General features: G+C 44.8%; 1 protein-coding gene across 4 annotated transcripts in view; it reads left to right on the forward strand.

Moving 5' to 3' along the window:
• The window catches only part of POLA2 (DNA polymerase alpha 2, accessory subunit), a 60,336-nt gene that overhangs the window by 32,357 nt on the left and 12,743 nt on the right, over positions 1 to 15,236 (forward strand). For all 4 annotated transcript variants that reach the window (XM_077287696.1, XM_077287695.1, XM_077287698.1 and 1 more), the window contains 4 exons: positions 12,647 to 12,771; positions 12,857 to 12,895; positions 13,492 to 13,565; positions 13,971 to 14,079. In XM_077287696.1, the coding sequence (XP_077143811.1) occupies positions 12,647 to 12,771; positions 12,857 to 12,895; positions 13,492 to 13,565; positions 13,971 to 14,079 (347 nt within the window). The remainder of the gene's footprint in view (positions 1 to 12,646; positions 12,772 to 12,856; positions 12,896 to 13,491; positions 13,566 to 13,970; positions 14,080 to 15,236) is intronic.

Genomic DNA, 15,236 nt, shown 5'->3' on the forward strand with positions numbered 1-15,236 from the left:
AGGAATGGAAGCGGCAGCGTGCACCGATGAGAGGCGGGAAGACTCCGGGCGCCATCGATGGTGAGTATTTGACCAACAGCTATCTAAGGCCTTGGTTTAGACTAACCGATCCACAGTGTTAAATGGCCGACTACATGTTTGCTGATCGTCTGTCATTTAGACCACTGTTACGTTGCTCTATTAACAATCCGTAATAAATCAATCAGTGCACACAGATTGCTATGGTTCAGTTTACATAGGACTATATGCTGCCGAGGACCATGATCTTTTAAGTAATCCAAAACTCATTTCACCAGACGAACAAGCGTTTTGCTCATTTGTCTGACGATTAGCAGCCATGTTTACACTGCAGGGTTATCTGGCAACGAGCGTTTTGATCGTGGATTGTAAATTCACTTTGGGTTCAAAAGCTTTTACGGTGACCATACATGGAAAGGTTTGGCTGGGATGCAGGGGTCCCCCCCCCCCCCCCCCCCCCCCGAGTGCTACCATTTTTTGTATTTTTTTTCTTTTAATGTGCAATGTGAATATTTTTAGATTTTGGCCAAGTGCAGTTTACAGTGTGAATTTTAATGGGTTTATAAACTATTTCCTTTTGCACTTATGCACGGAGGTAGAAAATAATGTTATATCGATGGTAATCACTCACGTCTGGACCGGCCCAGTGTGGGACTTGCAGAGCGATTTCACTAATTTTGGACACTTACAGGGGTGTTTCATAAGATGCCAATTACTTTGCTGACGGTCACTGTTGGGGAAAAAGTGATTATGAATAAACTATGGACATAGTCTGCTAAATCTTGATAACTGCGCCCAGTCATAGCGCAGGGGTGCTGCAGTTGACGCCACACTTTATGATCAGTGCTGCTATTATGTGACACTTTCCGTAGCTGTCATTAGAGAAGAAAGCGGCCACTGCCTTCTCCATTCCCATTACTGCCTGCTCTGAGCAATTTCGTGCCGGAGAGGATAATGTAGCATTGTCCTGTGATTGAATTGTATCAATGGCCGGACGTTAAGAGACATTGGTTTCCATAAAGTCCTACATTTACCATCTTTCCCATCATGAGCATCTTATGTTTATGGGGATCTAGGAGACCAACAAACCCTGTTTGACCCAAAAATTGGCTACAGGGCTCATTCAGACGTCTTATTTCTGCATAAGAACGCGTTCAGTGTTTTTTGTGGATGGCACCCCTACCTATAATAGTGAATGGGTCTGTACACATGTCTGGGATCTTTTGTACACTGAAAAAATCACGCAGACCTCTCCAATTTTGGTCTGAGTGTTGGATCAAAGTTTGCAATGTTGGTCTATGTATCTATGGAAAAAAAAGGGGACAAATTGGATGACATTCAAGTGCGGTCCGATTATTTTTATTTTTTAAGGATTGTTTGTTGTTTTTTTTTGGTTTTTTTTTCACGTATGAGAAAAACTGACTAAACTTTGGTCCATTTTTCCCTTACGTAAAAAAGAAACCCAAACTGGTGTGAATGAGGCCTTAGGCTGAGCTACCTTTTTTAATTGCTCTGTTTCCTTCAATGTGTTGACCTTGTGTTTTTTATTAAAGGGAACCTATCACCCCGTTTTTTTCGGTATGAGATAAAAATACTGTTAAATATGGCCTGAGCTGTGCATTACAATAGTGTAGTTTGTGGACCCCGATTCCCCACCTATGCTGCCGAAATACGTTACCAAAGTAGTCATTTTCGCCTGTCAATCAGGCTGGTCAGGTCGGATGGGCGTGGCTTCTTCCCCCAGATATTGCGTAGTTTTCCGTTGGTGGCGTAGTGGTGTGCGCATGTCCAACGTCCCCAATCCTGCACGGGGGTGTAAAAATAGCAGCGATGTCCGTTATTCCATTGGTGGTCGGTGGGCGCGGCCATCTTCCTTTGGCCGCGCGTGCGCAGAAGCGGCGCTCTGCTGGCCGCGGCTTCAGGAAAATGGCCGCCGCGATCTCCATCTGCGCACGCGCGGCATCCCGCGGCCATTTTCCTGAAGCCGCGGCCAGCAGAGCGCCGCTTCTGCGCACGCGCGGCCAAAGGAAGATGGCCGCGCCCACCGACCACCAATGGAATAACGGACATCGCTGCTATTTTCACCCCCCCGTGCAGGATTGGGGACCTTGGACATGCGCACACCACTACGCCACCAACGGAAAACTACGCAATATCTGGGGGAAGAAGCCACGCCCATCCGACCTGACCAGCCTGATTGACAGGCGAAAATGACTACTTTGGTAACGTATTTCGGCAGCATAGGTGGGGAGTCGGGGTCCACAAACTACACTATTGTAATGCACAGCTCAGGCCATATTTAACAGTATTTTTATCTCATACCGAAAAAAACGGGGTGATAGGTTCCCTTTAAAACTTCAATCAAAAGTTCTAGGTCACCGCCTCGCCTCCAGTGTTCATTTCAAGGGGTGCGAGTCTTTATACAGGAGGCCATTAAGATCAAGTCAGGTGAAACGTCCTTGGGCAAAAGTACCAAAGAAATGACAGCAGGAGTAAGAGGAGCTGACAATGGGGGCCAAACCTGATCAAAGCTCCGCAGGTGAGAGGCAGGAAATGGAGAGGAAGCCGCGCTGATCTCCCAAGGAAAGTGGCCCATTGTCGGGTGTCTGGGTGGGACAGGAGCTAAACCTGTTCTATCAGGAGATTTAACTGAAAAGGTTCGGAAAGACCTTCATTTGCGCCCAAGGATTCAGACTAGTTTATCCACATGTCTGAGGTTACAAATACAGTTAATATGTAAACTACAGGGAAACAATTACATAAGCTGCACATTACCATATAAAAGCAGCGATGAAGACAACATTCACACCTGACATTGGACATTTGACTTTGTTCATTTGCTTTTCTAAAAAAAACAAAAATTAATGTCCACATCCGGCACTCCAGAGCGGAGCGTGCGGCCGCACAGCAACACATGGAGCTGCATGCTCCGCTCCCAAGTGCCGGCGCCAGAAGAGGGTTTTAACCTGCGAGACACGGACGTATGTCTCGCATGTGGAAATGAGCCCTTATGGGGTCTGTCTGAGTTTCTTAAGGAGACTGTTTTTAGAACAGCAAAAAGTTTCGGCATCATGTGCCTTTTTTTTCCTGTTTTTAAAAACTGACGCATAAGGTTAAGGCTGGTTTCACATTACTTTTTGGCAATCCGTTAGACGGACTATGTTACACCGCGCCATAACGTGGTGTAACGCAGTCTGTTAACGCCGCCATTAAGCCCTATGTTGGACACATCGCTAGCGCACGCCCACAATGGTGTGGAGACCCCCTGATGTACCTAAACAGTGGAAAACCCCCAATTCTGACTCCATCCTAACACAACCGTAACCCCAACCCCCAAAATTAACCCTAATGGAAAAATGGAAATAAATACATTTTATTTTATTATTTTTACCTAACTAAGGGGTGATAAAAGGGGGTTTGATTTCCTATCTTTTTTTTAGTATCACTGTGATAGGGGCTATCACAGTGATCAAAATTAATCAATAGGAGAAATCTCCTATTGTTGCCGTGTGCTGTCTGGAAGATCTCGGCGCCAATTTCTCCCGGAAGAAGACTGAGGGCCTGGGGGGATGCTGGAGGTACCGGGGAGGCTTGTGGGACCTCGTTTCTCTCTCCTCTAATGTGCTAGATCATATCAGAGGAGAGAGAAATTGAAAATTTGATTGTTTTTTTTTTTTTTGTGGTCTCTGTTATTCCATGAATAATAGTGATCGGAACACTGGGGACGGTACAAACCGACCCAAATTATTTTCGCTGGGGTCTCGGCTACTTCAGGTACTTGAGACCCCTGAAAATTTCCAACACTGGGGGGCGCTATAACCTTATTTATCAGCACTGTTAAAAAGCACTGCTGAGGAATAAGTACCCTTAACTGCCTCCATTAAAAGTTGTATTGGCGGTCGTTAAGGGGTTAAGGATTGCTGCAGTGTGCGGATTCCTCCCTAGCACCTTTGCTTCTATGGGAGGATATCTCTGTGATACAGACTATACGGAGCAGAGCACTTGGCAGTGGAAGACCTACGTCTCAATGCTGAGGCTCAGCCTCCGTGTGCCTTTTAAACTTTCCTCCTTGCACATTTGGTAGTTACTGAAGAGAAAAGGTGGCGGAAACTGAGAATTTTTTTTTCTTTTTCTGAAGAGAAAAAAAAAAGTGACAGGAAGCGGAGGCTTTCAGTAAACAGACACTTGCATATATAAGACATTGTGTTTCTACAAGCCACAGTCTTGTAAATCAGCCAGACAGAATATGATTAACACTCAAGACAGAAGACTCATTAGAAGGGAAAAAGCTTTTTGTACAAATGTGTACTAATACCAAAAATAAAGCCAGGTGGTATAGAGATGGGGAGAGGGGACCAAAAAATGTTAGGAATCATTAGAGGACTTGGCACCAACATTTTCATGTTGAACTGGACACACAATGAAATTGTGGCTGCAGAGAGGGATAAAAGGTGTTTTATGTTTTTGTATTTTTTTTTTGCCTCTGTTTCAGGCCGGTGTCACACTAGCGAGTTTTACGAACGTATGAGAGGTGCAGAAAATCCGGATTGCATACGGTACAATGATTCTCTATGGCCCAGCTCCTATCTGCCGTATTTTACTGAACCGTATTATTCGGTCTTGTACGGCCGTAGAAAATCGCAGCATGCTGCGTTTGTCACCGTATTGCGCAAAAAATCACCAATGAAAGTCTATGGGGGCGAGAAAAATACAGATTACACACGGACCATGCGTGTGACTTGCGAGAAATACGCACCGGTGTTCTCTAGAAAAGACGGCAATTCAGTGCGGTGTACAGTAAAATCACACTGACAGACTAGAATAGGTAGAATAAATGTCTACACATAGAATAGGTGTGTATGTGTGTATATATTTATTCATACTGCTCTAGATATCATAAAAGCCGGTAATTCAATTGCCGGCCTTTGCTTTCTCCTTCCCAAACCCGACAGGATATGAGACATGGTATACATACAGTAAACCATCTCATATCCCTTTTTTTTTTTGCATTTCCACACTACTAATGTTAGTAGTGTGTATGTGCAAAATTTGTGCGCTCTAGCTATTAAATTAAAGGGTTAAATCGCAGAAAAAATTGGCGTGGGCTCCCGCGCAATTTTCTCCGCCAGAGTGGTAAAGCCAGTGACTGAGGGCAGATATTAATAGCCTAGAGAGGGTCCATGGTTATTGCCCCCCCCTGGCTACAAACATCTGCCCCCAGCCACCCCAGAAAAGGCACATCTGGAAGATGCGCCTATTCTGGCACTTAGCCTCTCTCTTCCCACTCCCGTGTAGCGGTGGGATATGGGGTAATGAAGGGTTAATGTCACCTTGCTATTGTAAGGTGACATTAAGCCAGATTAATAATGGAGAGGCGTCAATTATGACACCTATCCATTATTAAAATCCACAATGAAGGACCGCATCCAATCCAGGTGAAGTCTTAAAAAACGTTTCCTTTATTTGCCAGATGCAACGTTTCGACCACAGAGGTCTTTTTCAAACCTATCCATTATTAATCCAATAGTACGAAATGGTTAATAAAACACACACACATTATTACAAAGTACTTTAATGAAATAAAGACACAGGGTGTTTTAATATTTTATTATACTCTTAATCCACCTGAAGACCCTCGTTCTGTAAAAAAAGGAAAAATAAAAAATCAACAATATCCCATACCTTCCGTCGTTCTGGCACGTCCCACGATGTAAATCCATCTGAAGGGGTTAAATCATTTTACACCCAGGAGCTCTGCTAAAGCAGCTGTGCTCGTGGCTGTAAAAATACGGGGAATGAATGGAGTGCAGGGGAATGTCCTGCAGTTACCTTGAGTCGCGGTGATGCGCCCTCTGCTGGATGTCCTCATATGAACTCGAGCCTGGGAAAAGTTTTTAGTTCCTGGGATATTGTTGATTTTTTATTTTTCCTTTTTTACAGAACGAGGGTCTTCAGGTGGATTAAGAGTATAATAAAATATTAAAACAACCTGTCTTTTTTACCCTTCGCCACGACAGCACCCCACATGAGAGAGAGGGATCCGCCCATAGGAACAGGAAACCTACAGAATAAAAGAAGGCGGTCCCCTCTCCTCCTCAGTTTAGGTTTCCTGTTCCTATAGGAATCCCTGCTTACCTACAGATGAAGAGGATTCCTGGGCCATGCACCCGCCTGCGTCGGTTCTGTGGGAACGGCAGGGGCTGCGGTTCCAGAAGCAGCGGCGGGGGAGCCCCTGCTTGCAGCCTCCCCCCTCGTCTGTCACACATCCATGGTCCGGGTCCGATCACCGCTGGTTCGCCCGGCTCCATGAGGACGCGCGCGCTGCAGCGGCTGGCTTAATACCTCCGGCCGCCGCATGGTGAGAGAGCGGTGCGTCTAACCCAGAAGTCGCTGGAGCACTTCCGGGTTAGGTCCGGGGAGGCAGGAGATTCAGCGCCAGATTTAAAAAGCGGCGCTGGCGTCGGACCGGTGTGTGTGAGATGGCTTCACCGGCCGATGAAGCGCACCTGCCTGCAGCAGAACAGTATTCTCCCAGCAAAGAGAGAAGCGATAGAAGCAGCACTAAAAGTGGTGGTCGACCTCCAGAAAAGAGATCTACCAGCAAGCAGAAGGATCACTTGCCAAAAAATCCGCCTCCAGAACCGGTACCTGTCAGCTTCACTGGGTGAGTTTTTAAAAAAAGCCTTTTCCTATATGCTGATATATGTTCCTCCTGTATCCCCTTCCTCTAGACTAAGAAAAGGACACACAAGTCCAAACACAAGGAATGCGCCTTATGTACGCAGCCCCTTCCGGATTCGTATGCTAAAAGGTTGTGCTCAGAATGTATCATGTTAACCTTACGGCAGGAGAATATAATGACTCCATCTGATGTTAGAGCCATAATCCGGGAAGAAATGCAGGGTTTGGCACATACAAGTAGCACCAGTACCCGCCAACCAAGCAGGTCCCGATCTCCAGCAAGTTCAGAATCAGAGGATGTACATAGATCCTCAGACGAATCTGGATCCCAGCCGAGTTCATCCGAGAATGAAAGGGGGCTTTGTCTACCTAACAGCAGTATAGACCACTTAGTAAAATCTGTCAGAAGCACGATGGGGTGCCCAGACGAGAAAGGAAAAAAATCAGCTCAAGACATCATGTTTGCGGGGTTAGGGCAGAAACAACGTAGATCCTTCACCGTTATACCCACTATTAAAGAACTAATTAAAAAAGAATGGGATAAGCAGAATACCAGAGGTTTCCTACCATCATCCTCTAAGAGACGCTATCCCTTCAGCGATGAGGAACTAAATTCCTGGTCAAAGGTGCCAAAGTGTTATGGACCTGGTGGTTAGGTGCACCTGGAATGACCTGATGGTTAAACTAGAAGACAGGACGAGCTCTGGGAAGTGGGAACTCTGCTGACCGCAAATCCTAATCCTATAACACACACACTAAAAATAGCTGTGGAGCGTACCTAACTCTCCCTAGACGCCTCTTCACAGCCTAAGAGCTAACTACCCCTAAAGATAGGAAAATAAGCCTTACTTTGCCTCAGAGAAATTCCCCAAAGGTAAAGGCAGCCCCCCACATATATTAACTGTGAGTTAAGAGGAAAGTCACAAACACAGGGATGAAACAGGTTTCAGCAAAGGAGGCCAGACTTACTAGATAGACTGAGGATAGGAAAGGGATCTATGCGGTCAGCACAAAAAACTACAAAAAGCCACGCAGAGTGTGCAAAAAGACCCCCGCACCGACTCACGGTGCGGAGGTGCCACTCTGCAACCCAGAGCTTCCAGCTAGCAAGGCAATATCATGTTAGCAAGCTGGACTAGAACTTAGCAAGAACTAAGAAATATATTCAGTACAAAATGAACAACAAAATTAACTAGCAGGGACTTAGCTTCGCTGGAGTAGACAGGTCATCAGAAAGATCCGAGAGAGATCTGAACCAGTGCTAATACATTGACAGCTGGCATGGAGTAACGATCTGAGTGGAGTTAAATAGAGAAGCTAGCCTAGCCGCAAACGAGGGCAGCTGAGGGAGCAACCTCAGAACCAGCAGTTCCACTCACAGCCACCAGAGGGAGTCCACGGACAGAACTCGCCGAAGTATCATTCATGACCACAGGAGGGAGTTCAAGAACGGAATTCACAACACAAAGGTTGATGCCGCAGTTGCTTCAACTTCTAAACAATCGGTCTTACCGGTTGAGGATTCGGGGGTCCTAACAGACCCGTTAGACCGTAAAGCAGAAGCCTTACTAAAAAGATCGTGGGAAGCTAACACGGGGGCATTCAGGCCAGCTATATCTAGTACCTGCACCGCAAAGTCACTACTAGTGTGGATGGAACAGCTGGAGGAACAAATTAGAGGTAGAACTTCAAGAGAGTCAGTCTTACCGAAAATCCTTCTAATAAAAGAAGCGATAGCATTCCTGGCAGATGCCTCTGTGGATTCGCTACGCCTAGCAGCCAGATCAGCCAGCCTAGTAAACAGCCTGGCGAGTACTCTGGTTAAAAAACTGGAAAGGGGACGCACAGGCAAAGGCAAAACTTTGTGCGATCCCTTTGCCAGGGTGAGTTCCTTTTTGGGAAAACATTGGATGAGCTCCTAAATAAAGCAGGAGAGAGAAAGAAAGGCTTCCCTAATCAATCTCTTCCATCTTACAGGAGAGCCTTCAGAAGACGCCCCTTTACCAGGAACAAACCGTTTGAGACTCAAAGGGAGCGCTGGGAGACAAAGGATCCAAAACAAAAAGGTGCTCTGTTTAGCGGATCCTATAATACGAAGCGTAGCAAGTACCGCTGACCATGAAGTGGGCGGCAGATTAAAATTTTTGCGGGCGGCTGTGCGTGGCACCGAGTGCTGGGGGCCTGAGCAGGCGGGGACACCGGCGCGCTGTGGGGGTCAGGTGCCGGAGTCGCCCCTAGCTCAGGCCCCCAGCACTTGCTATATTTACCTGACTGTCCCGTTCCACTGCTGCGCGCCGCTTCATCCTCCACATCCTGGCTGTGACTGTTCAGTCAGAGGGCGGCGCGCATTAAGCGCGTCATCATGCCCTCTGAACTGAACGTCACAGGCAGAGGATGGAGCAGCGCGCATCGGTGGAACGGGACAGTCGGGTAAATATAGCATACTCACACCCTCCTGGCTGGTACCTGCTTTTCCGTTGGAGATCGCGGTGTGCGTTCACTGCTTACACATACCGCGATCTCCTGGGACTCTGGGAGCGTCACTCTGTGAGGTCCAGACTGCGCCGGCGCTTGCGCAGTCTATAGAGGCTTCGGACAGAGTGACGCTCCCAGCGTTATATTATAGATAATAGTATGCTATTATGTTGGAAGCTGCGGGACCAGTGTAGTGTCTGTGAAGTACTATATGAAGACGCTGGAGGGTGAGTATAAGAATGGCGGCACAGGGCTTATATTGAAAGCACCACTTCAGCACTGCAAAATAACACTGGAGTGCTGCTTTAAAATCCCATGGGAGAACTATAAAGGTACCGTCACATTAAGCGACGCTGCAGCGATATCGACAACGATGCCGATCGCTGCAGCGTCGCTGTGTGGTCGCTGGAGAGCTGTCACACAGACAGCTCTCCAGCGACCAACGATGCCGAAGTCCCCGGGTAACCAGGGTAAACATCGGGTTACTAAGCGCAGGGCCGCGCTTAGTAACCCGATGTTTACCCTGGTTACCATTGTAAATGTAAAAAAAAACACAGTACATACTCACCTTCTGATGTCCGTCAGGTCCCTGGCCGTCTGCTTCCCGCACTGACTGTGAGCGCCGGCCGTAAAGTAAAAGCAGAGCACAGCGGTGACGTCACCGCTGTGCTGTGCTTTACGGCGCCGGCCTGTTCCTATGGGCGGATCCCTCTCTCTCATGTGGGGTGCTGTAGTGGACTCATTAAAAGAGCATTACCGGTAAGTAATCCGGCTTATTTCATTAAAATACTTTGTAATAATGTTTGTGTGTTTTATTAACCATTTCGTACTATTGGATTAATAATGGATAGGTGTCATAATTGACGCCTCTCCATTATTAATCTGGCTTAATGCCACCTTACAATAGCAAGGTGGCATTAACCCTTCATTACCCCATATCCCACCACTACACGGGAGTGGGAAGAGTGGCCAAGTGCCAGAATAGGCACATCTTCCAGATGTGCCTTTTCTGGGGTGGCTGGGGGCAGATGTTTGTAGCCAGGGGGGGGGGGGCGAATAACCATGGACCCTCTCTAGGCTATTAATATCTGCCCTCAGTCACTGGCTTTACCACTCTGGCGGAGAAAACTGCACGGGAGCCCACGCCAATTTTTTCCGCCATTTAACCCTTTAATAGCTAGAGCGCACAAATTTTGCACATACACACTACTAACATTAGTAGTGTGGAATATGAAAAAAAAAAAAGGGGATATGAGATGGTTTACTATATGTAAACCATGTCTCATATCCTGTTGGGTTTGGGAAGGAGATGGCAAAAGCTGGCAATTGAATTACCGGCTTTTATGCTATTTAGCTATTTAGCACTGAATTAAATATAAATAGTGTATGTATGTATATGTGTTGGGGTGTGTGTGTGTATATATATATACATATATATATATATATATATATATATATATATATATATATATATATATATATATATATATATATATATATTACCGTATACATGTTTTAACGAACATTTGAGCCCAAAAATCCATTAGATGTCGGTTTTGCAAGCCTGCGAGAAAATCTCGCAGTACGGATGCCATACGGATTGCATACAGAGGATGACATGCGCAAAATACGCTGCCACACCCTGCCTACGGATGACATACGGATCACTATTTTGGGAACATTTCTGCGTATTACGGCTGTAAAAAACGGACCGTATTTTCATACGCTGAGTGTGACGCCGGCCTCAGACATATTGGCAAGGAAAGTATTTACCAGTTAATGAGTTAACACCCATTTGGCTCTACTTCCTGTAGGAGTTGCTATCTGATAAGGTTAGAAGTTTACTTTCCCCCCCCCAAAGTGAAAACTATCTGAGAACACCTACTTGGACACAACTAAAATTCATTGAGTGCCGATTTGTAGGAACACTCATTTCCGAAATATCAGCCGGTCACACACAGGGAATGAGCAAAACACTCGTTCGTCATGTGTCGTGAATTATTAAATATACTTATTAAAAAAAAAATTATCGACCGCACATTGTCCTGTGTAAAAACAGGACGTGCTGCTGAGAAAAATCATATATATCAGTGTTCTGTGTGTATGGAAGTGCTGTCGGCCTGTGCGAACATTCTATTTGTGTTTATCGCAGATGGGCGGCCACGGGAGATGGGCGGCTGCAGCTTGTGTTCCTCTGCCTTTTGAGAACATATGCATGCTCATCAGAGCTAAGCATGCATGTGTAGGGGGTCTGCCTCTGCTGGGGGATTGATCATGTATCTTGGGGGTCTATATTGCATCAGTAGGTGAAGACTTGACAAGAATGATGAGCACAAACAAAGGTTTTAGAGGCAGCTGCAGGCGGCAACCAGTTTCCTGGTAATTTCCTGGTAATTGTCCGGCTCTGTCCTGCCGGCCGCTGCTTGTGCCTGCGAGTCAAACACCTGCGCCATTGAATTTCTCTGGGATCCCCTACAAGATGCAGCTTGCGAGTGACGTCAACTTGCTGTTTTGGAGGAAGGATAATATTAATGTCATTTCATATGTAGTCCCGCACTCGGAGGAAGTTTCGGACAGTCTGCTTTTTAACCCTTTAAGACAAATACTTCCGTTTTCTGTATAATTTATTCCACCTACCCTATGGGGCAAAGTATTTTTATTTATTTAATTTTTCCATTTTCATGTTTTTTTTGTTTTTTTTTCCTTACCAAAATAATTATTTCCAATTGCAAATATTCATGAAGTTGGCAAAAAAAGAGTTAGTGACTCATTTAGGCTACTTTCACACATCAGGCTTTTTGTTTCAGGCACAATCCGTCAATTTTTGGGAAAACCGGATCCGTTTTTTTTTTTTTAACGTCGGATCCTTTTTATTCTCATAAAGTTGTATTAGCTCTCTCTCTCTTTCTTTCTTCCGCTTTCTCTCTCTCTCATATACAATTTATGCAAGAAACTAGTGCATGCTGCAAAATACGGTGTGTATATATAGATATTTATATAATTATTTTTTCACTGTGAAAAAAAAAAAAAATTCTTCTGCTTTGCGTCAATGAATAACATTCGTCTGTGTGGTCCATTTTTTAATTTTCCCCAGCACTCAGATTGAAAAAATCATTGTGTGAATGAGCCCTAAAAGTAATTGGCTGTGTACCAAACTAAATGTGGTTAGAGTGCGGTCTACATATCTACAGTTTTGCCCTCCTGTAATCCAGCCCGATTTGTCATTGTGCGAGTCAACATAATAGATCACATTATAAATAATGACTGGCGGCATTAATACGTGAATGTCTTATTTATATCACATACATAGATTTTTTTTTTTTCTTTAAATACTAAGTTTCTGGTAAGTTTAATTGTCGCAGTGTAACCGGCAATACCCTCTTTTACAAGCGTGACACCCAGATATTGGCGGCCCCCCACCATCCCTTTAACAATAATCTTCTGCATAATCTTCCCATTTCCTTCTGTGCAGACTGCGCCCAGCAGATGATAATTGCAGCCTGTGGACCGTTCACCACATCGGACACCATCACTTATGATGCCCTAAAGGATCTGGTGGATGTTATTAATAGAGACCGTCCAGATGTCTGCATTCTGGTGAGATCCGAGGACGGGCCACGATGCCGGAGATTAAATATACCCCCCGTATGACTGACATCTTGCATGTTTTCTGTCTTTGCAGCTTGGACCTTTTTTGGATTCAAAACATCAACAGGTTGAGGTAAAATCTTCACTATCATACACATACTTAATGGATCCATCACAGACTGCTGTAGTGGCCGGCATCAGAATAGAAAACGGCGCTGTCCATGATGTCACAAAATCATTGATAAAGTGATTGCCTGCAGCAGTTAGGTGACAAGAGCATGCCTTTTACCGCTGCAGCCGTTCACAGGCTTTAGCTCTTCTGTGATATCCAGACAGGGCAGGCATGGCTTCCGAAGCTGACGACTGGAGCGGCCTGTGATGGATCCGATGGATCCAGAGAGGTTACTAGAGGCCATTTACTATCGGACGGCCCATACCTAAAAAGAAAAAAATTTAATGAAGAATAACATGTGCAATTCCCGGGCCCTAAACAGATTTTTGCATCAATAACATACAGTAAAATGTAGTTTTTAGACTGGATGCAAGTCACTGCTGAAAATAACTGCCCAGATGAGCCTTCAATACCTTGGAGAACACATCATGGAGCGGTTTAACGCTAATAACTGGAGCAGCTGGGACTTGTCGTCATCTTGGGGTTCTGCACAGACTGTAAACATGCCGGTAGACTATAAGAACTGAACCGTTTTTACTTGTTGTTCTCATTTTCAGAACTTGCAGCTGACGGTGACGTTCGAAGAAGTGTTTAAATCTTGCCTGAAAATGATCATCGAAGGCACAAGGCAGTAAGTGAGGCTGCAAGTTGGATGCTCTGTATGTGAAGAAGTTAAAGGGAACCTGCCACGTGGTTCATGGTGCCCAAACTGCTCAGATCTTGGCTGCACCATTGCAGCCAGGTATATTATTCTGAAACGCTCTGGTATTTCAGAGAAAGTATAGTTTAAAGATCTGGGGGCCAGAGTCCAGACTAGTCTAGCGCCGCTACAGGTGAGATAATGGGTTTCTTGCAAAGTGAAGACACCTGACGATCATCTCTAGCCTCACTTGGAAAAGCTGGCCGGAGCGGTGCCAGATCTGTGCGCTATATTTTCACCATAGACCACACAGACTGTAAGAATCATCAGTTATGTTCTCATTTGTGGCCGTAATTAATAATTTTCTGTTAAATTCTGCTTCACATATTTCTTCAGATCTGGTTCCCATTTGGTGTTTGTCCCCTCCGTCAGAGATGTTCACCACGATCCTGTCTATCCCCAGCCTCCGTTTAGCTGCTATGAAGTGGCCAAGGAAGATAAGGAGGTAACCCCTATTCACAAGTTTTAATAAAAAAAAAAAAAATTGAACTGTGCCAAACTACATACCTTTATTTTTAGAGAAACAAAAATTGTAGTAATTTTATATTGTTAGAGAAAGGAAGAGGTTAAGGTCTTCAGTCCCAGTAAATGTCGCAGGGTGCATTCAGACTGGCGTATAAAACGGGCCGAGATCGGAACACAGTGCACGGACTGGCCAGCGGCTCTACCGACCCGAGCGTGACAGCTGCATAGAAATATATCAAGTTGTCACACTCAGGTGGGGAGAACCGCCGGCCAGTCCTTGCACTGCGTTCTGATCTCGGGACGATTTTTATAGCCCTCTGAATGCGCCCTGTGACAGTTAGTTTGAGTGGATTTAATTTTGAATAAACTTTTTATATAGTTTTGGAAAATGTCCTATTGGAGTGTGCGGTGATCTTCAGTATCTGGATTCTATCAAACTGTGACAAAGAATAAAATTTCTCCCATGTAAATCAAGGCCTCCTATAACTCCGCTGATGAAAAAGATTTGAAAGAAAAAAAAAAAGTTACAGCTTCTGAAATGTAGAGAAGCAAACATCACCCCCCACCACCCCAAAAAAAAAAAAAAAAAGTTATAAATGCGTTTTCAGCTTTGGTCATTAAGGGCTTAGACCACTCATTTAACCCACTAGGGTTTTCGACCACAAATATATTTAGTTATTTTTTTTTTTTGAGCCATTAGGTGTAATATTCAAGCCTAGACTCCCAATATAATTTGACTGGTATATTATAGGTTATACATAGTCCTCTATTATATGTGATTCATCACAATTAGAGATTTTTAAAAGGACAATTTCTTATCATACCACAGTGGTCATTGATGTGTATATGAGTCAATTTATGACAAAATATCAGTAGTATACATAATTTTGAGTCTATCCTATCTATTCCATGGACACTTAGTTTGTTTATGTTGGGTCTTGTTAACAATGTTTTATTTTGATGTCAAAGAATTAATTTTTAATAAATACATGTATATAGGTCTCTTCATGCGGCAAAGAGAATATAAGTCCGCAATAAGTAGGATAATTTGACGTTTCTTGGCGCTAATTCTGATTAATTCTGAACACGTTCTCGCACTTGCTGCTGTCGCGGTCTCTGCAGCCGTTTCTTACGGAA

This window comes from Ranitomeya variabilis, chromosome 2, assembly GCF_051348905.1.
Source record: "Ranitomeya variabilis isolate aRanVar5 chromosome 2, aRanVar5.hap1, whole genome shotgun sequence".
Lineage (NCBI taxonomy): Eukaryota > Metazoa > Chordata > Amphibia > Anura > Dendrobatidae > Ranitomeya > Ranitomeya variabilis.